The sequence below is a fragment of the Podarcis liolepis genome (genome assembly GCF_965112155.1).
Source record: "Podarcis liolepis genome assembly, chromosome: 3".
NCBI lineage: Eukaryota > Metazoa > Chordata > Lepidosauria > Squamata > Lacertidae > Podarcis > Podarcis liolepis.
Window position 1 is genome coordinate 78,668,727 of NC_139557.1, and position 21,390 is coordinate 78,690,116.

General features: G+C 41.0%; 1 protein-coding gene across 5 annotated transcripts in view; it reads left to right on the plus strand.

Annotated features, from left to right (window-relative positions):
- MTR (5-methyltetrahydrofolate-homocysteine methyltransferase) overlaps positions 1-21,390 on the plus strand; it is a 59,076-nt gene that overhangs the window by 30,119 nt on the left and 7,567 nt on the right. For 4 of the 5 annotated variants that reach the window (XM_083496799.1, XM_083496800.1, XM_083496801.1 and 1 more), the window contains 13 exons: positions 1,255-1,371; positions 1,463-1,603; positions 5,433-5,522; positions 7,051-7,203; positions 8,731-8,838; positions 11,940-12,040; positions 12,586-12,653; positions 13,693-13,813; positions 15,475-15,556; positions 16,912-17,010; positions 17,167-17,242; positions 19,507-19,662; positions 20,870-21,066. In XM_083496799.1, the coding sequence (XP_083352925.1) occupies positions 1,255-1,371; positions 1,463-1,603; positions 5,433-5,522; positions 7,051-7,203; positions 8,731-8,838; positions 11,940-12,040; positions 12,586-12,653; positions 13,693-13,813; positions 15,475-15,556; positions 16,912-17,010; positions 17,167-17,242; positions 19,507-19,662; positions 20,870-21,066 (1,509 nt within the window). Of the gene's footprint in view, positions 1-1,254; positions 1,372-1,462; positions 1,604-5,432; positions 5,523-7,050; positions 7,204-8,730; positions 8,839-11,939; positions 12,041-12,490; positions 12,654-13,692; positions 13,814-15,474; positions 15,557-16,911; positions 17,011-17,166; positions 17,243-19,506; positions 19,663-20,869; positions 21,067-21,390 lie in introns of those variants that run through there. The other variant, XM_083496803.1, reaches the window with a different exon arrangement.

The window sequence follows — 21,390 nt, forward strand, 5'->3', positions numbered from 1 at the left end:
TGTAAATATACTTATAGTAATTAAATGGGGCAATTTTAGCAAAATGTTGGCAGATTAGTCAAAAGGTCTTTGACAAGCTATGTGAAAGCTGCCTCATTTAATTAGCACAGGCTCCATTATTGCAGTGTATTCTGTCTCTAGTTTGATTGTACTCTGAACAGGATCTCCTTCAAATACTTGATTATAAATTTGTGTGTGCGTATGTTACCTGTAAATAAAGGGCAAAAATATAGTAATTACCTATTACCATCTTTATTGGTGTGGATTTATAACCCACCTTCTTTCTAAAGCTGGGGTGTGTGTGTAAAAGCAAGGATAAGAATTCCTTTATTTATCTCTGCACCACCCCTGTGAGGTAGGCCAGTATTATGATTTGATAGATCATGATATAGGACAAAGGAGTATGATCTCCCAAAAAGGCAACCACTGTTACTATTATTTATTTGATTTATCTCACCCTTCCTTCTGAAGGAGCTCAGGTTGGCCAGCTTGTGCTTCACAAGCAACAATGGCTGGGTAGAAATTCTTTGCAATATAAACGCACACAGTAACTTAACATGTGAGGAGTCAATGTTCATATAAATAGCTTTGTTTGCATGTGCTAGTAAGCTAATTGCAGCTCCTCTGCAGGCACATGTGCAGTGATTTCCATCTGTGTATGATAGCATGTTGGGATCTCTGTCCCTCTGTCTCTGCAGCCTGTGAATTAATCATCTTAGGAATTTTGTAGTGAAGGAGCCTTGAGATGGGACTCTTAACTCATATTTCCACTGTCTAGTTACAGTCTTCTATCTACTGGATTAATATTTCTCATAGTCATGCAGATACACCTGGCTCTAATATGGCCATTTAAAGTCAGAGGTGAAATTCCTTAGTTTAATGAATGTAAGGTTAACTTAAGGGAAATAAATGAGCAAGTTATCTACGGTAATCTGTAGACTGACCAGCTCCTGTTTTCCATGATTTTCACACCTTATCCATGAGGAATAGCAAATAGAATGTTAAAATAATCCAAGTGGGACAACGCACAGCCTTGAATGTGGGATAGACTATGTTTTGAGAGAAATCTTGCCTGGAGTGATAGCTGTTTTTCACCTGCTGTTTCTATGGTGCCCAGACACTGCTGTGTGCCTGGGTAGCTTACTGTCCTTTAGACCACAAAGATGTGCTTCATTAATTCACTGATGGCCCTTAGGCCTCTGATATGAAAATAGGTTTTTATCATGAGCTTGCTGCTTATCCTATTGTCGTCAGGAAACTCTGCCTGGAGCCAAAATAAGTGGAGGCCTTTCCAATCTGTCTTTTTCCTTTCGGGGAATGGAAGCTATTCGAGAAGCGATGCATGGAGTTTTTCTGTACCATGCCATTAAGGTAATGTGAGCATTTTGACAAAACAGCTTCTGATCAGAATGCATATCTTGTAGTGTTCATTATCTTCCCTCTCCTATTCCTGTATCGTCAGTATGGATTGGACATGGGGATTGTGAATGCGGGAAACTTGCCTGTGTATGATGATATCCACAAGGAGCTGTTGCAGTTGTGTGAAGATTTGATTTGGAATAAGGATCCAGAGGCCACAGAGAAGCTTCTGCGTTACGCCCAGGTAATTTTTATATTTTGCCTGCTTTCTTTTTTTAAAATGCAAGCTGTGGCATTCAAACATTGAACCTTGGGGATTTAAAAAAATGCTTTATGTATTTGTCTTCCTTGGTGAGTGGTGCATTTTTTCTGCCAAGATGCAAAATAACTTTGGGAGGTGGGGGTGGAGGGAATATTCTGAGGGCACATGATAATGTTATATGTCAAAGATAAGCAGGTCTGAGCCTGGAGGGAAAGTTGTCTGGCAGCCCTGTGGAAATTTTTCCAAAGGAAGAGCGAGATATAAGCATAGCAAGAAATACCTAGAGAAAACCATATTTGATAGTTATGCAGTCTCTGTGTTCTGTGCTCACTGTTGTTATATTAAAGCATTCTGTTTTAATATGCAAGTGTATACATGCTTGTTTATAGTACATTCAATGTTATTAAGAACCAAGGTACACATTCTGAAGAATCTCAATGTCTAGCCCATAGTGACAATACAATTTCAGAATGCTGTGTGTGTGTGTGTGTGTGTGTGTGTGTGTGTGTGTGTGTGCAAGTATGATTTGAATATTACCCTAAGTAATACTATGCCTTTTTCTTCTAACTTTCTAAACTAGTATCTGTTTCCTTGATAGTATAGCTACCCACAGGCAGGGAGGTTTTGAGCATTCAGTCATGCAATTTCCCCACATCATTCTCAAGTGGTATAGACTCAGGAAGACTATACCATAGGATTCTTCTGAACGTGTGTTTTGATGTAAATATTTTGTACCTTGTTAAATGAGCATTTCCCCCCCAAGGCAAGAATAATTATGATTAGAAGCTCTCAAAGGAGGGAATAAAATTACTGCTGGTAAACCCCAGCCTATTTAATGAGAAAACAGCTCAGACTTCTTCCAAGCTGCTTTTTCTCCTGTTAGAGATGTGCCTGGAGTTTTGGACACTATAAAGACCCTAATTTCTGCCGGCTATAAGGGGAACAGTTTCAGTTCCCCTCAGTCCAGCCTAAGAGGGCTGATAGAGATTTCTAATATATATGTTAATGGGCTCTGGAGTGGCAATGACTGGCCCAGCAATGAGGCTTTGGGAGTTGCGGTGAATAGCTCAATGGAGATGTTGACCCAGTGTGTGGCAGCTGTGAAAACACAAACGTCCATGTTAGGGATAAATAGGAAACTTATTGAAAATAAAACGGCTGATACCATAATGCATTACAGTATGTTGGGACCTCACTTGGCATACTGTGTACGTTCTGTTCGCCTCACCTCGTAATGGGTATTACAGAACTTGAAAGGCTCACAACAAGCAACCAGGGTGATTAAGGGGGTTGGAGCAACTCCCCCATGAGGAGTGTCATCGTGGGCCCATCTGGCCACAACAGGTTATACCCCTCTCTTGTACCCTGCCTCCCCCCAACACCCCGTTTGAAGTACTTGCTGGCACCAAACAGCCTCCCAAAGTTCCCTGGCTTCTCTCTGAAGGTGCCTTAGGTAATGCGAGGTTGAAGGGGATTTAGAATGAGGTGCTTTCTTAAGCTGATGAAGTACAGACTTTGATTCATTAGTGATCCATTACGTGACAGAACATAAACTATAGCCAACAGGAACTGTAGCAAAGCCAAATTAATTTGTTAGGTTAATGAAATAAAATTGTTAGGTTGGCCAGGGATAAAGTTAATTTAAATTAACTTCCCAGAAATAAAAATCCAAAATTTCAATCCTTGAGGCATCTCTTTTTCTATTGATGAGCCACTTATGGTTCGATGTCTTGCCTCTTCAGAAGGAAATACCTTCAAATGGTTAGTGTAAAGCAATCTTTAGCCTTGTCTGTTTACATGCGTTCAAAAACATCTACATTAAAATATCCTGAGCACAAGTTAGCGGCTGGAAGGCAGGGATCCAGGTTTCCCAGTGTCTGGCTGGTGTGTGTGTGTGTGTGTGTGTGTGTGTGTGTGTGTGTGTGTGAATCATCTGTTCAGGTGTCAGGTATAGGAGAGCCACATAAGGCAACTGAATAATTCGCCTGCTGATCCCAACCCTCCACACACATTCAGTGCAAGGTCTGAAAGGGTCCGTATGCTAGGAGTGGGAAGCCTTTTACCTTCCTGAGGGTCACATTTCCTTGAGAGGAAATAGTCAGAAACAACATGCTCAAAGTGGGTGGTGCTCGAACACAAAGTGGGCACAGCCAGAACATGCAATCCTTTCTCACATAAACAGATATCACATTCCCTCTCCCTCTCTCTCACTCACGTGCATCACATTTTCAGACATGCACACCTCGTTCTCTTTCTCTCATTTAAGCAAATTGAGCATGCAAGAGGGTTCCTACATAGCCAGATTTGCAGCATTTTCTCTTTGGTGTTGGGAAAGGGAAGTCTTTTTTCAGCACGCACAGAGAAAAGGCTTTATTCAGGATCAAAATAGGCACAGCATGACAGCAGAGGCCTAGCAAGCCGTATGGAGAGGGCTGGTAGGCCAGATCTGGCCCCTAGGCTGGAGGTTCCTCCTTGCTGCTCTACGCACCTTGGCTCTGAGCATGTGATCAGGAATACTCGTATTCTGAGCCTTCTCAGTCATCCAGATGGAGACTTGCATATACAGTGGTACCTCGGGTTACATACGCTTCAGGTTACATACGCTTCAGGTTACACACTCCACTAAGCCAGAAATAGTGCTTCAGGTTAAGAACTTTGCTTCAGGATAAGAACAGAAATCGGGCTCCAGCGGCGCGGCGGCAGCAGGAAGCCCCATTAGCTAAAGTGGTGCTTCATGTTAAGAATAGTTTCAGGTTAAGTACGGACCTCCGGAACGAATTAAGTACTTAACCTGAGGTACCACTGTATAGTTTGTATGCACTTCAGCCCTTATCCTGAATGCATGCAGGGGCAGAGCCAATGAATGGAATAGAGTGAACTATTATGAGTCTTAGGGACTTGGAGTGTGTATGAACTAAACAGTGCTTAGCTTGGTTTTTTTAGTTGGTATTTAGCTAATGTTAATATTGTTTTATGGGTTGTAAATGCTGCATTCTTTAGTTAATAATATCATATGACTTTTGCTGTAGTTGTGATGTTTAGCTTATTGTTTTAGTTGCTGCTTTGTTAATAGTGTTTTATAATTGTTTTACAGATGATTTGTTAATTATTTTATATGTTTTCAGCTGTACTTATGATCTTTTAGGTTCTAGAATGTTGTTGTTATTTTGTTTGTAAGCCGCTTTGAGATTCATTTGAATGAAAATACAATCAATCATTTTATTTGTATGCTCCCTTTCCATAGCTCAAGCCATGCTCAAGGTGGCTTACAGCATGAAAAGAATTAGGTAACTGCAAACAGTAACAAAAGTAGTCAGCCCAAGAATCTTGTTCGGCAGCCTCAGTTTTTGTAGTTGGAGTCAGTCAGGACCCCACCCTCCTGGGCTAGGTGGAAAAAGATGCGCAAGGCAGGGAGCAGGTCTACTAGGACTCACAGCTAAGATGGCATACAAATGATCAGGGATGATGTGAGTTGTAATTTAACAATGTATGAAAGACTGCACATTCACCACCTACTTAAGTCCTCACCCAATCAGCCTTCCATCTACAGAAGGTATCTGGAATGCTGGAAAAAAAGACTTTTAGTTTGTAACGTTTCTTGAGCCAGAAGTCTCCACTTGAGAGGGGATTCAAGTTGTATGATTCGAAATGGCAAATGCTTTCAAGTTTTTCTTTTTCTTTTTAAAAGAAGTCATTTATTATTATTATTATTATTATTATTATTATTATTATTATTATTATTTATTATTATCACAACAACAAAAATCTAATTTCCCAACTTTATTTTTAATTACCTTAAATATCAATCCAGACTCATGCTCAAGGAGGAAAGAAAGTGGTACAGACAGATGAATGGAGAAATGGCTCTGTGGAGGAAAGACTGGAGTATGCCCTTGTCAAGGTGATTTTTTATGTGTTTTTCCATATCAAAGCCAGTGTCTGTTCTCTTCAAACAGACTCTACTTAAATTATAATTTTGTATACTTCCTTATTACCAAGCACTTTGAACCTCTAAAGAGTAGATTTCCTTGATTGAAGAATGATTTGAGGAGAAGGTTGTTGGAAGGTGTCAGTGTAATATTCTTAGCCTGTCCAACTTAAATCCTCCCAGGATTTCTTTGTGATGGAAGGAGGAATACAGATAGAATTCAGGTAGAAACGTGTTTGGCAGGACTTAATGAATGGAAATGAGTGAGTATTAGCCACTTCTTACAGACATAGGGTTGTACCAAGTTACACTATGATAGATCCACTGAAATTAAAAGACCTGAGTTAGTCATGTCCGTTAATTTCAGTGGGTCCATTCTGTGCAGAACTAATGTTAGATGCAACCCATGTACTTCACAACGTTACAAAACTGCACAAGCCAGCTTTCCAAGACACACAACCTTGTAATTCACAGGTAATGAAATCTGGAAAATCTGCTCACCTGAGATAACCTTGCAACAACTTACAATCATGGTGATTGTAAATGTATTGATTACTGACTCCTACCATGGGTGTTTTTGCAGATTATGTTATTCTAAGGCTGTATCAGCCGCAAGTCAACTCTTGCTATATAACATATAAAATGAAAAGCTGATATTAAAACATAAATCAGTCTATGAGAAAAATCACCAAAGGTGTAACAGATGTCTGTCTTTCTTTTTTAAAGAAGTCATTTATTATTATAATAACAAAAATCTAATTTCCCAACTTTATTTTTAATTATCTTAAATATCAATCTAGACTTATGCTCAAGGAGGAGAGAAAGTGGTACAGATTTTAAACTGAGGTTGAAAGCAACCGACTAAGCTCATTTTGGCTTAACTGGTTTTTTCCCCACTTGGCCTTACTGGGCGTACCTCTGGCTACAAGTGTGAAGAGGGATGTGGTATCAGCAGAAGAACTGAAGAACCATCTGTCACTCTTTAAAACTTCCTTCAGAAGCCTTGCTTGAAGTGCTCCCTTGCTTTTGAACCGAGGCAATTAAGAACAGGGCCACCTTGCTCCTGGGATACCTATGAGTGGCCTTCTCATTTCCTGTTTTGTCAGACTCACTCCTGAAAAAGTTTTCTGCTGCTTTCAACTTGATTTGATGTTGCTTGTATAATGTTTGGTTTCTGTTGCTGATTTGTTTTACTCGTTGATGACTTTCTTTGACTTTATATTTGTTCTCTGCCATGTGACGCTCTGTAACGCTCCTTCATAGAGGTGGGCTGTGTTTTTGTCTGCTGGTGAAGACCCAGTCCTTCCCCCTGCAGACTTCCAGCAAAAAAAGCAGCTGTAGATAAAGAGGAGGGAGACTTTCCTCTCTCTGCTTTCCCTGTCCTTTCCTCGTTTTTTGGAGACTCTTCAGCTCCCCACTCTGGTTAATGTAATATGATTATGCTTATTTTAGCAGTGCATGAGCACACTAATACTATGTCTCTCTCTCTCCCCGCCCCCAGGGTATTGAGAAGTATGTGATTGAAGACACAGAAGAAGCTAGATTAAACAAAGAAAAGTATCCCAGACCTCTGAATATAATTGAGGGGCCTCTGATGAATGGCATGAAAACAGTTGGTGATCTTTTTGGAGCTGGCAAGATGTTTCTACCACAGGTAAAGAAGAATGATGAGAATTTTCTATTAACCATTAATAACTTATCTGTGAAAATGAATGATTTATAGATAATTTAATTACCAGACCAATAGCCTTTTCCACCTAGGGTGTGCCTCAGACAGTGGCTTCATCTGAATTGTACCAGTAGAACACAGAAGTTGTTTTATACCAGATCAGACTACATCATCATCATTAGTATCAGTATTAGTATTGTATTGCATTGTATTGTATTCAGTGCTTATTTTCTTTAAAAAATGTTTATGGATAGTCGCATTTTCCTACTCATATTGAAATACAGTGGTACCTTGGGTTATATACGTTTCAGGTTACAGACTCCGCTAACCCAGAAATAGTACCTCGGGTTAAGAACTTTGCTTCAGGATGAGAACAGAAATCACGCGGCGGCTGCGTGGCGGCAGCAGGAGGCCCCATTAGCTAAAGTGGTGCTTCAGGTTAAGAACAGTTTCAGGTTAAGAACAGACCTCCAGAATGAATTAAGTTCTTAACCCAAGGTACCACTGTATTGCCCCTCAACGAGGCCAAACTTAGATTCACAAAATGTTTAGGGGTATGCGTATCCCTGTTTCCCCCTAGAAAAAAGCACTGATTGAATTGAATTGAATTATTTATATCCCACCCATCTAGTTGGGTTTCCCCAGCCACTCTGGGTGGCTCCCAGGGTGGAGCAGTAAAACAAAACAGCATTGTCTATATTTCTGGCAGTGACTCTCCTGTCACCTGCTAACTGAGCCCATTTTAACTAGAGATGCCAGAGAATGAACTTGGCATCTCCTGCATGCAAAGAGTGTGCTATACCACTGATCAATGGTCCCTCCACCATTCCACAGTTCAAGAAGCTAGGCATACCCTAAACAGTGAAATGGATGCTGTTTTCATCTTCCCTAATAGCTACGGGCATTCCTATATTCAGCCTTCCAGGATGAGCAACAATTCCTTCTAGACTAGTAGCTTTCTGGATATGCTGTAATCCACTACTATATGTTGGCAGGCCAGCCTGCAACATAATTCTTTTAATTTGTCTATTCCTTTTCTTGGTATTCACTCTTAGTATGGTGGTAATGTGTTCACAGAGTTGTTTATTTATTTTTTGTTTATTTATTTCTAGTTTCATCTACAAGTTCCTCAAAAGCACTTGTGCCTCACAGTAGGGCCAGTTTAGCTGATGTGGGCTCTCCTTACATTTGCAGACAGTTGTCCAGTGGCACTCCATTAATCCAGATATTGATTCACATTTCTTGGCCAACAGCCCAACACAAATGATTGAACAAGCCCGTAGAGATGGATCTGTGAATGGGCTAAGCAGCATGGAGGCATGTTAATATGATCAGTGCAGGAGTATCTAGGCAGTAGAGAATAGGGAAGATACTAAAGTGTGTTTTTAATTGGAGGTTATTGATAGTCCGGTTTAATTTGCATGATGGATCGAGGTGGTTGTTGTTTTAAAAATGAACTCTTAGCTAAACACATAGCTGTAATTGGTTCTTCCCTTGAATCTGGGCATCCAGGTTATCAAATCTGCTCGTGTTATGAAGAAGGCTGTTGGTCATCTGATTCCCTTCATGGAAAAGGAAAGAGAGGAAATGCGTGCATTGTCAGGTTCCACAGAAGAAGAGGCAAGTTTGCACACTACATTGTTTGGTTCTCTTTAATGAATTTTTTCCATGGTTGTGTTAGAGCCTTGCAGGTTATAGCAAAGTTTATTGTGAGGCATGTATTCATATAATGCTGGTTGCAGCAATCACTGTAAATCACAGAGAGCCAGTGTGGTGTAGTGGTTAAGAGCGGTAGTCTCGTAATCTGGGGAACCGGGTTCATGTCTCCGCTCCTCCACATGCAGCTGCTGGGTGACCTTGGGCCAATCACACTTCTTTGAAGTCTCTCAGCCCCACTCACCTCACAGAGTGTTTGTTGTGGGGGAGGAAGGGAAAGAAGAATGTTAGCCGCTTTGAGACTCCTGAAGGGGAGTGAAAGGCGGGATATCAAATCCAAACTCTTCTTCTTCTTAAAACAGACAAGTAGATTTGCTTTTGGAAACAAGTGGTTGGTTGTAACATATAAAAGTTGCCTTTTGACACTTTCCTCAGTAAAAACAGATGCCCAGTAAGTAACGGTAGCCAATGCTGCACAGAGATCCATCATGATAAACTCTGCACCTAATTGTCCTAGACATTGCATGCACTTTCACCAAATACCTTGGAGCGTGTGCAGACTGATATAAAAGCATGGCTTTTTGTCTCAGTGGGGTGAGCCCAGCTTCCCTCCATCTTTCCTCTTCAAATGCTACACACACCTCCCATAGCAAAACCTGATCTCCTTGTCCGTTTTGCCTGTTCTCCTATGCTTCTGGTTGGTGTCTGCCTTTTTATGGCGTATGTTGTTTTGAAGAGCTATTTGTACGATTGCACATTCACCAATTTACAAGAGGCTGATTTATTAAACACACACACACACACACACACAGCACAATTGTTTGTTTTTAAGCTGAAAAATTACTGTGGGGAGGGTGCTTTTTGGCACCACAAGGGCCGAGCCATTTGCACAGCTTCATCTGCCTTGGACTGGCACCATTTCCCCCCCTTGAGGTTGATTCCCAAGAGGAGACTGATCACATGACAGCAACATGGTGAAATGCTCTCCAGAATGGAACGCCTCCTGTTTTTACCTACAGATCTGTGACTCCTTGGGAAGCATATGTCAAACTGGTGTTTAGTTGCTCCCATATTGGAAATAATCATAGGGCTCGAAAGAACCTGAGGATTGTTGCTATAGCAGGATTTTTCATTCCTAACAAGCGTGAAAATTAAATGACAGCAATTGTTCTTGTAGTTCCAATTGTTGTGAAGGTTGTATTGGATTTGGGAACAAACTGAGACAGTTATGCTGTCTTTGACATTTGGGTAAGAAACCAGAATGAGCTAAGACCAAAAAGAAAAAGGCTTTGGGAAACATTTAAAACAATCGATAGCTAGCTTAGGAGTTCTACAGGGGTGTGTGTCTTTATCTTATAGGCATATTGGTATTTAAATGGGGAAATTGTATATGTTTACAGAATTTGGCCAATCCTGTATTATTGCTTGGTTGGTGCTACAGAAAATTCTGGATGCTATTGCTAGCAAACAATAAGAGAGAGATTTTCTGTTAGCCCCTAAATGGTGTGCATTAACAATGAGAAAACACTGCTGTCCTGCATTAAAATAATATACATATCTGCTGGCATGGCTTCTCTCTGGAGTGCAGTTACCCCCAGAGCAGTAACCGTAGTGCCAGAACATCAGCAAATACAGAGCACTGGTTATTATGTTTTAGAATGAATGGCTGTGCCTGCAGGCTTGTGCCAGGATCGAAAAGGAAAGCTATTTGGTTCTCTGCCCAGTATTAGAATGCTCCAATTCATTTAATGCTTGAAATGGTCTTGTTTTTACGTAGAAGACATCTTTAAATCAAACGCATGTCCTGGTCCACATTGCAGCACTGTCTGCGGTTGGGTGATTTCCCCCCTTCTCCTTCAGCACTTCGTTCCTGTTTGTTTGTAGGATTTCCATCACCAATTAGATCTGCAATCATTGCTGGACCAGTCCACTATACTTACTTGTTTTCTTTCAGCTTGATTAAATGAATGTGCCTTTCTGCCCCAGCTGTGCAGGCTTTTGAATGTTCATGAATACAGTGCAGAATGATCCTGGATGGTGCAGTCACTTGGCATAGTCTCGAATGTTCAATTCTCCCCAAACCTCTACATTTTAGGAAGACAGAGGAGATTAATCATTGTAGTAAATACAATGTTTCTCAGGCATCAAAGATTATTGTTGTGGTTGCTGTTGTTGTTGCTGTTCTTTGTTTATTAAAGATTATATGTGATGTAAAATATTTTGAAGGCCAAGATTGCACATCATGGCTCCAGATCTGTTTGTTTTGAGCCCAGGTGTGTTTCAGCCATGTAGAAAACTTGGGCTAGAGGCACAGATTTGGAAAGCACAATGGATGCACAACAAAAAGGGTTCAGGCACATCCTGGATTATGGGGCAAATAAGCCACATTGTCAGAACTTCCCAATTCCTACCCCTCTCTGTGCCCCCAACCATTGGATTTTTGAAAGCCTAAATCAGAAGTAGTCAGTGCCGGTGTTCTCCAGATGTAGGGACTACTCGCATAAACTCTAGCCAGCAAGGCCAATGGTTGGGGGCCATGGGAGTTGTAGCCAACAACATCTGGAGGGTACATCCTTGGCTGTCCCTCGGATATTACAGTAGAGAAAGAAGGAACCCTGTAGATGACCCCACAGGAATGCTATAAAGTATTAGCAGCTACTTCTCCTCAATGAACACATTTTCAGTGACCAATGAGGGAGCTCTCCAAATGGGTTATTTGTTGAAGCCATGCTCATTCTTTCTGTTATGCCTTCCATCCTGTGATTAGTTAAGTTATGTGTACAGTAATAGTACAGTAATAGCTGTATCAGACCAAAGGCCTACTTAGTTCAGCATTCTGTTGATGGAGTGGCCATCTAGAATAGATGCCTATGAGAAGCCCATAAGGAAGACATATATTTGTATACAAAAAAAACAACTATGCTATGTGATTCATAAATATTTGTTTCTGCCTTTAAAAAAGCTGGTAATAACAGCTGCTTCAATAAACCAGCCATTTATACTGTGCAGGTTGCTCAGATGGGAAATATTCATAAATCCTGCAGATTTTGTTTTAACTCTTGCAGGACCCCTACCATGGCACAATTGTTTTAGCTACTGTGAAAGGTGACGTGCATGACATTGGCAAGAACATTGTGGGAGTTGTTCTGGGATGCAATAATTTCAGGTAATTAGACTAGACCTCGTGCCCTTGTGGGTCCCGTCCCCTGCCCCCCGTGCTTGCTTTGTATTGTCACTGGCAATATTAGAGTCACCTTCTTCGAGTGGGTTGTACAACATTTTGACTAAGCTGCTAGTTCTCTGAGTCAGCTGTGCTTGACAGATGAGCAATTTGTCCTAAACAGAACCAGGTGTTGCAGAGGGAATTGGTTCCCCCTGGTACCACAGTATTTCCCCAGTCATATCTGTTGTTTCCAAGGGAAGAAGTTGCAGGCTATGGGATCAGGTTCAGATGCAGGCCAGATATGCTTGAGCAAATGTGGTAGCAGCTCAGAATGGGGAGGGGGGTTGATGGAGTGGTTGGGCAATAAAGTGCTGGGGAAAGGCTGATGTCTGGCTGCTCAGCTGTCTGGAAAGATTAAAAGCCAAATGCTGTTCCCTTTGGCCTTCCTAACAGGATAAGTGATCTTCATAATACCTTATAGCAGAAATGGATTAATTAAGCACATGCACATGATGACTAGCAAAGTACCATTTTCCCTCCCCCTCCAGAGTTATTGATTTGGGAGTCATGACGCCATGTGACAAGATACTCAGAGCTGCTCTTGAGAACAAAGCAGGTATGAGAGCTTCATCACCATTCATCAATCTTAAAAAACAAAACAAAAAACCCACACATTGAAATTATGATCTTGAATTTGCATCTTGAAAGGTTAATTTTCAGTAATCTTGGGGAATTCTGAGCAGATAGATCAGTACAATCTCTGGTTTGTTTGAACTTCAATTACTAAGATGCCTTTAGGAGGTTGGAAAAAACAGGCGTGCTGTGACTTTGAGTAACAAATAATGGGTTGATCTGGATCTATTGGAGTTTGTGTTTTTTCTGGTCTTAATACCTTTTAATTCAGAGGTGTACTGAATCCTTTTACCTCCTAAAATGTTACACACTACAGTTGTGTTTTATGTACCACCGTACAGAAATCAACGTTACAAGAAAGTTACATCATGTTACATCAAAATCTTGGAGGAATAAAAGTATATTTGCTTGGCAGCAAAAGCATAACATTGCTGGTGCCAGGCAGATATTCTGGATGTTGTATATTTCATTGATACCCCTTTCACAGATTAATAAGAGTGCTGAGAGCAGGATTGGAAACGTGTGTCTCTCCATAAATTGTGGACTACAATTCCCACAATCCCTGGCTGTTGGCCATGCTGGCTGGGGTCAGCACTGGCCCAGTCATGAGGTGGAATGGAGCAATTTTCTCAACTGTTTGGGAAAGCAAAATGGTGTGCCCTAACACTCCCTCTGATGTTATCATGTGGCAATGCAAAAAACAAACCAAGGCAGTGGGGAACAGGATGAGGAAGAGGTGGAGTGTGCCACTGTGTAGGATGGGGTAGTGGGGGGCATTGTCACAGTCCCTTCTTCCAGCCCTGCATAAGCCTGTTGGGAGTTGGGCTCTTACAACATCTGGAGGGACAGTGGTTTTCCTACCACTGTCCTAGAACTATGTCTAGGGCAATGAAATGTTAGTGGAAACATCTAGACAAGGCCATGAGCTCACCGCACAGTTGGCTGGTTGCTTCTTGTTGCTGTTGTCTGAAATGGCTATTGAACCTTGTGGATGAAAGTAGTTCTAACCATTTATTTTTTAGATATCATTGGTTTGTCTGGCCTCATCACACCCTCTTTGGATGAGATGATATTTGTTGCCAAGGAGATGGAGAGATTAGAAATCAAGATTCCTTTGCTGATTGGAGGAGCAACTACTTCCAGGTAAGTTGGGTCCTTTTTGGTGTGCCCAACGGAGAAGCAAATGTAAATATGCAATACGTTGTTCTCCAGAATGTTAGGCATCTAATAGAGGCCGTATTATTCTTAATTTAACCTTTTAAATGTAACTTTTGGATAATTAACATTATTTAAATTAAAATGCATTCAGGTACTAGTGCTCTAGTGTGTTTAAAGTGAAGTAAAGAAAAATGTGAGGTTTTTTAAAATAAAAAAGTAATGTTGAAGCTGATGTTTCAAGGGGATTAAGTGGAGGACTTATGAGATATATAGTGTGATTTTTTTCTTTTTTCAGAAGTACAGATTTGCTGTAGCAAAATTAAGACTTCAAAAACAGTTAAAAGAAATAAACACCCTATACATTTAGAAATAATGAAATATAAACATTAAGAACAGAAGATAATTTATTAACCAATATAATGGGCTTGATCCAGACTCTACCCATGGGGTACTCTACTGGAGGAAAATGAGAGGCTATTTTTGAAAACCTGCTCTGAAGGATCTGGCAGGTGGTGCTGTAGGCAGAAGGGGAATTCAGGCAATAAGTGTTTTCTTTCCCTTCCTCTAGTGGGAGGCTCCACTGGATCTTTGTCCCTTCTTTCAATAGAAGTTTGTGAAGTCTAGATCCTACCCAATATGTTATTGAATGAGGAAAGCTGGGCTTGATGGAAACAGCAAATATACCTGTGCATCAAAGTTTCCAAATAGTTTCTTCCAGTTGCATTGTAGTCCAGATAGCAATTTATGAATGTGAAGTTGGGACAACTTATTCTATCCTGAATCCCGTGCTAGAAATACTTGCTGCCATTCACTCTTGCTGCTGCTGCAGCCACGGAAATTAATTCATGGTTCAAAAATAAATTAAAGTTGGCATTCTCAGGATTTTGCATGTCAGGATTCTAAATCCTGGCATGACGGGCTCAATGGACTGTCAAAAAGGAGCTTTATCCAAGCCTAGGGGAATGCATTTAGAAGACTGGGAAAAAAGGTTGCTCTGAAGGGGATATGCTGTCAGAAGAGAGACTTAGATGAACGTGACAGCTGAAGATGTTGGCTGAGAACAGTTAGGCACAAATTTTCCCTCCCACTCCATTGTCGTGCACAGTACAACATTATGTGCTGGAGGGGAAGGTAGAGCTTAGCAACCTCCACCCCCTAAGTAAAATCTGGAGTGTCTGTAGGCACAGCTAAAGAATGATGCCAAAAAAGAGGAAATGCAGCAGTGTAAAATTGCTTTCATTTGCAGCGGACACTTCTCCCTAAGAAAATCATTCCGAAAGAACCAGTGGTTTTTAAAAATATATATATTCACAAATGAAACTCTGACACTCTTTTAAGGATTGAAGGCCTGCCAGAGGGATAGGGACATCTTAAGATAACCTCTGCTCCCCAATCTTGACATGTTGTGATTGCCGTGTACCCTGTTAGGAATTAGCAAAACAGTACAGGTCCTTGAAGATCTTGTAAATAGTGTGGAGTGTGCCCCTTTACCCATGCAGATGGACTATCATTTCCATTAAACGGAGAACGGGAGAGTTTTGCGCGATTTATGTTATAGCATTCCCATTGGGGCACAAAAATGCTTGATGCTGAGTCTATATGTGTTCATACTGTTGCTTTTCTATATGTCTTTTCTGTCATTTCAGGACACATACAGCTGTAAAAATTGCTCCACGATACAGTGCTCCTGTTGTCCACGTCCTAGATGCCTCCAAGAGTGTGGTGGTTGTAAGTTGTGATTTCTAGTCCCATCTTTAGTATAGGCGGTGAACATTTTCTGCAAGTCCAACTAATGTGTGATGGCTAATGTGCGGGTCATTTTGGACCCGGAAGGGTAGGGTGATGCAGGCTTATGTGCGCCCCACATGACACATGGAAGGGGGGGCAGGAACGGAACCCCCACACAAAATGGTTACTGTTTGTAATGTATTTTTCAAAGATAAGATTAATTCTAGTGGACCAGATTTAGCTCATTCAGTATAGCATTATATTTCCATCAGTGACCAAATCATTATGCTTCGGGATTTTTTTTCCCAACAGGGCAATTGAATACAGGCCCCTGCCTTTGCCTTCTTGAGGCAGACAGTGGTTTGAAGCTTTGTTTTAGTTTGTAACAGTTGGTACTTGCAGTATCCATGAAACTGAACTCTTATTATACAATTGGTCATAACTATTTTAAGAATGTCTCAATTTACACGAGAAAATGTAAGATATTACCAAACAAATCCTGCATTTGTAAAGACTTCTGTATATCATACCGTGTTTTTCTGTTTGGGGCGCTGTTTTTGAATGCTTAAGGCAGTCAAGGGTTTAATTAAATCTGACTATAACAGCTTGCTTAATGAATAATAGAAATCTCAGAAGTGGCTTGCCTGTGACTTGGAAATATATTTGATATGCTTTGCTAAGGCTTATGTTTCAGCTACTGCATTTTCAGACTCTTCCCTCTTACAGATGAGACACAAGTCCTCTAAACCGTGTCACTAGGATTTAAAATGGCTTCTGCTGCCTCTGTATAGAGTTAAATGGTTTTCCAGTTCTGTGGAGGGAAATATTGACACTCCTTACTGCTCTGTAAATGGAATCTATAGCCTTCGGTCCTTTTTAAGTGGCAGTAAGAAGGCACCTGGGCCTATTTAAAGGTTTTTTAATGGGACAAGAATAAGTGACGTTTTGCCTTCATATAAACTTGAGTTTATAGTAGAAAAAGCTTAAAGATAAACCTCCCCCCTCATCCCACTCCCTCCCTTTCAGTCTTACTGTCGGAACTCAGTCACATGTTTATTTTTTAAGTCTCTGTGTGAGCTCCAGCGCCTTCACATGCAAGCTTTGTGTGTTAAATAGCCCTCTTGAGAAAAGATAAAGAGGAACCATACCCAGAAGCACTTCAAATCAATCATATTTTCCCTGGCAGTTTAACTTCCATTTTTATTTTTTCGGCTGGGGGTGGGCGTTATTAGCCATATTCTTATGGACTTGATAACTTCATGAGGGAATTTAAGTGCCTGACGGAGAGAGATGGAGAGGTATTGAGTTGCATTACATCACCCTCAAGTCTAATCAGCATGCTGTGTTCATTTCAGTGCTCTCAGCTTTTAGATGAGAATCTAAAGGATGACTTCTTTGAAGAAATACAAGAGGAATATGAAGACATTAGACAGGACCACTATGATTCTCTCAAGGTAAAGAGCACTAACAGACCTTCTTAATGTCAAGTGTACTAGTCATTAGTCATTACTAGCTTTTCTTTCATGCCATTTATTTTTTAAAAAACAGATAAATCAACTGATATAGTTGCTTGCTCAGAACTGAAGACCTGTCTTTTTTTCCCTACACAGGAAAGGAGATATTTATCACTAGAGCAGGCGAGGAATAAGGGCTTTTATTACGATTGGCTAACTGAATCTAAACCAGGTTAGTTTGCCTTTTAAGAAACCATTTTCTGCCTTATAAGATTACAGAAGATTTATTCTTTTCAGGAGGACTAACAGCGATTTGAAAACCAATCTTGACTTCAGTTAATCTGAGTATTTCTTCGGATTTTAGCTTTTTGTCACAAAATGTTAAAAATAATTATTTTAAGTTACGGGTGGAAGCCAAATTCCTATGCCACAAACCTGGGATCGTCTGGAGGGTTCTCACCCTCTCCTTACCCTCCCCTTATCCTCCCTCCCTAAGGAGTCACTTGGTGATTTGGATAAGATGGAGAACCCTTTTCAGCCTATAGGCTATATATTCCCTTCTGGACCATTTTCTGGGGGCCACATGTCATATGTATGTAAATTTTACCTTTTGTACAATATGCTAGTTTCTACACACGTCCGTATAACCTTGTGTATCATCCAGCCAGGCAAGGACACATTCCAGCAAGACAAGAAACACTAGGAGGATGCAGAATAGAGCCTAGAGAGAGTTCCTGGGATCGCATAGAGAGGCCTGGAGTACCATAAGCAGCTTCCAGGCCCGAGATTCCCCGCTCCTGGGCTAGAAGTTCTGTCCTACTCTATCTCCTACTAAGTTTCAAGACTAGTACGGCTCCTGCATGTTTTGAAGAGTGGATGACTTCCTCAGCTTGGAGATCTAATTGAGCTACTAAGTGCCAGCTTCCCTAAAGGTTTACCATACACTTTTATCAGTAATGGCTGAAAAGGGAAAGTAAAAATCATTAAAATCTGTTTGCATCAGAACATAGTTTTGCTTACGTTAGGCCTATTCATACAGAGAGAGCGCTTGGTAAGGACCATAGCTCAGTGCTTGAGCATCTGCTTTTCATATAAGAAGGTCCCGGGTTCAATTCCGGCATCTCCCAAGTCAGGCTGGGAAACATTCCTTGCCTGAACCCAGGGGAGCTGCTGCCAGTCAGTGTAGGTAGTATAGTGTACAGTGGTACCTCTGGTTGCAAACGGAATCCATTCCGGAGGCCCGTTCCAAACATGAAAAGAACGCAACCCGCAGCAGCGCGTCTGTGCACACGTGGGTTGTGATTCGCCGCTTCTGTGCATAACGTCATTTTGCGCTTCTGTGCATGCGTGAGCGGCAAAACCCAGAAGTAACCCTTTCCAGTACTTCCGGGTCGCCGCAGGAAGAACCTGAAAGAACGTAACATGAAATGGACGTAACATGAGGTATGACGGTAGACAAGCTAGATGGCCCAGTGGTCTGACTCAGTATAAGACAGCTTCTTATGTCCCTAATTTGTTAATGAAACAGAAAGGACAACATGGTTCTAGTTCCTTATAGATACAATTGGCAGGTAGATTCTAGATATCACTACAGAATACCTGTAGCAAAGGCAGACGTTTTGAGTCTCTCTTTGTCCGGTTTTCTTCACAGTACATAACTGTATCGAGGGAGCAGTTTTGCTAACTCCAGGCTGGAGCCCCTTTTCTTCTTAAGAGAAGATTTGGATGTACTGTATAGTTATTGAAAACTTAGCTGTGTGATACTGACATGAGGGTATGACCTGATTTAGGAATAGTACTAGTTTTGGACATACTGTAGAGCCAAGTCTGCATTTTTCCTCCTCAACGCAGATTCAGGGTCCAGGGTGAAGTGACAATCAGCAAATGGGAGCTGTGAGCAGCCTTGCATCAAAGCAAGATTGTCCTTTCAAATATGGACATGTAGAGAGGCTTGTATGATTATTTAGCACATTGGGAACGTTCCACGACAGTCTGCAGTTGAGCACTGCCGAATACAGCATGTAAGGGGGGCTACCCAAGTGACCAATGGCTTTATTCTGGCATGATTTTTCACATAACAATGGCTTAATCATCTGTTGGAGCAAATTCTTTTTTACAAAATCTCAAGCCATCATAAACAAATTATTCCATAAAATTAATTGTTTTTCCACCCTTGCTGCAGAGCGGCACAGCTTACGCTTGGAATTTTAGCTGGTAATATTTAAACAGATCAAGTGGTATAAGGGAGTCAAACTTAAAACCAGTGGTTGTCCTATAACTTGGACTCATTGGATATCCCACACACTCTTATTTCTCCATCCTTCCAAAGAGGCAGACATTTTCTGTAAACCTGCCTGTCTAGTTCAATATTGTATTTTAGTTGCCATAGTATTAAGGCTTTAAATACCTGCAGTGGTATGCACTGTGCATCAGATGTGGATGCAGCCCACATAGTATGTTCCAAATTACAAAATCTGCACATTGCGCTTTTTACAGTTAAACCGCTGTTCCTCGGCACTAGAGTCTTTGAAGATTATGATGTGCAGAAGCTGGTGGAATACATTGACTGGAAGCCCTTTTTTGATGTCTGGCAGCTCAGAGGCAAATATCCCAACCGGGGATTTCCTAAAATCTTCAACGATAAAACAGTGGGTGAGTAACACAGTAGTGTTCTGTGGTGGAGAATCTAAAAGGTAGATAGAGTACAGTGGTACCTCTGGTTAAGAACTTAATACGTTCCAGAGGTCCGTTCTTAACCTGAAACTGTTCTTAACCTGAGGTACCACTTTAGCTAATGGGGCTTCCCGCTGCTGCTGCTGCACGATTTCTGTTCTCATCCTGAGGTAAAGTTCTTAACCCGAGGTACTACTTCCGGGTTAGTGGAGTCTGTAACCTGAAGCATTTGTAACCCGAGGTACCACTGTATCTTCAAATTGTGTGAATATGCACAACAGTACACATGAGAGCCATGTTAATTAGAGAGAGATTGGTCGGTCATTTTGAAGCTCACTAATGTGCTGGTGCAGTAGGAAAATTGTGACAGCTAATGAAACATCAGCTGTAAACTGTCAGGAGCAGGCGAAAGCAAAGAATTCACCATCCCACCCATACCCCATTAATTTTAGGGTAGACACATGACAAATCTTCTGGGAGCCACACTGCTGTGGTGGCAGGACAAAAGTGGAGGGCAATGGATGTGACTTTCTATATCCCAACACACGTTGTTCCTTCCGGACAAGCAAAAAGGCTTCTTATCCCACCTGGAGAACACGTTCCAGACAGCCTAAAGCACATATAGAGCAGTGAAGGGTGTGGCGTTCAGGTGGAGGCATGGCTCAAAAAGAGTCTTAAGGGCTGGATCAAGGCTTGCAGGCCTCATTTGCTCCCCAGGCCAAAGGATCCCCAACCTTGCTTTAAAGCAAATAGATTTTATGAAAGGTTTGTGAATAAACAACTCAGCTAGTTGCTTGTGGTGATTATGAATCACTTTCAGAAGACCAGGCAGTATTTGACTTAATTAAAAAAAGGCCACATTTTATTAACGCAGGCATGTGTTGATAGACTAGTGTGTAATAAAATGTTGCGGCCTAGTAGCTTTTATGGAAGACTTGGTTACAATGCTGTTCTGTTTACATTTACTATGTTTGCAGTAATTTTGTTTTGCTCTGAAACATTTGATGCTAGCCCAGGTTCATACTGTATTTAGTCTTGTCCATGTGTTGTCATTAATAGACTATAACAGTGAAAATAAAGGAAGTGAACTTTATGATATAGCTGCAAAACAATGAAAAATGATCACCCAACCGTTTTTTAAGTTAATTTTTTCGTATGTGCTTAAGGATTCTTTTTCCTTTATTAGGGGAAGAGGCAAAAAAAGTTTATAATGATGCGCAGAATTTGCTGAAAACTTTGATTATGCAAAACAGATTTAAAGCTAAAGGTCTGGTTGGATTCTGGCCAGCTCGGAGTGTTCAAGATGACATTTATTTATATGCCACAGAAGAGGAAGTGCAGTCTTCAGAACCAATAGCTAAATTCTGTGGGTTAAGGCAACAGGTAGGATGTAAAACTCTTCTACTTAACATCAAAAGTATGTTGACTTGTGTGCCCGAAGTAGTTTTGGAGTTTGTATAATTCATGTTCATTCAGGTAAACCAGAGGTTGACGTATTTGGACCCAGTGGTAGAAATCTGGGTGATCTGCCAGGATATCTGTAACGGTTTTTGACATCCAGTTTTCTAACAGTAGCCACAACTAAAAAGCTCCATGCTAAATTAAGTTACTGGAAAGGAGCACTTGGCAGGGGAAATCTGGAGTGGATTTTCATGTGAAAGGACTTGAGAGTTTGGTTCCTAGTTTTTGGTACTGGTCACACATTCT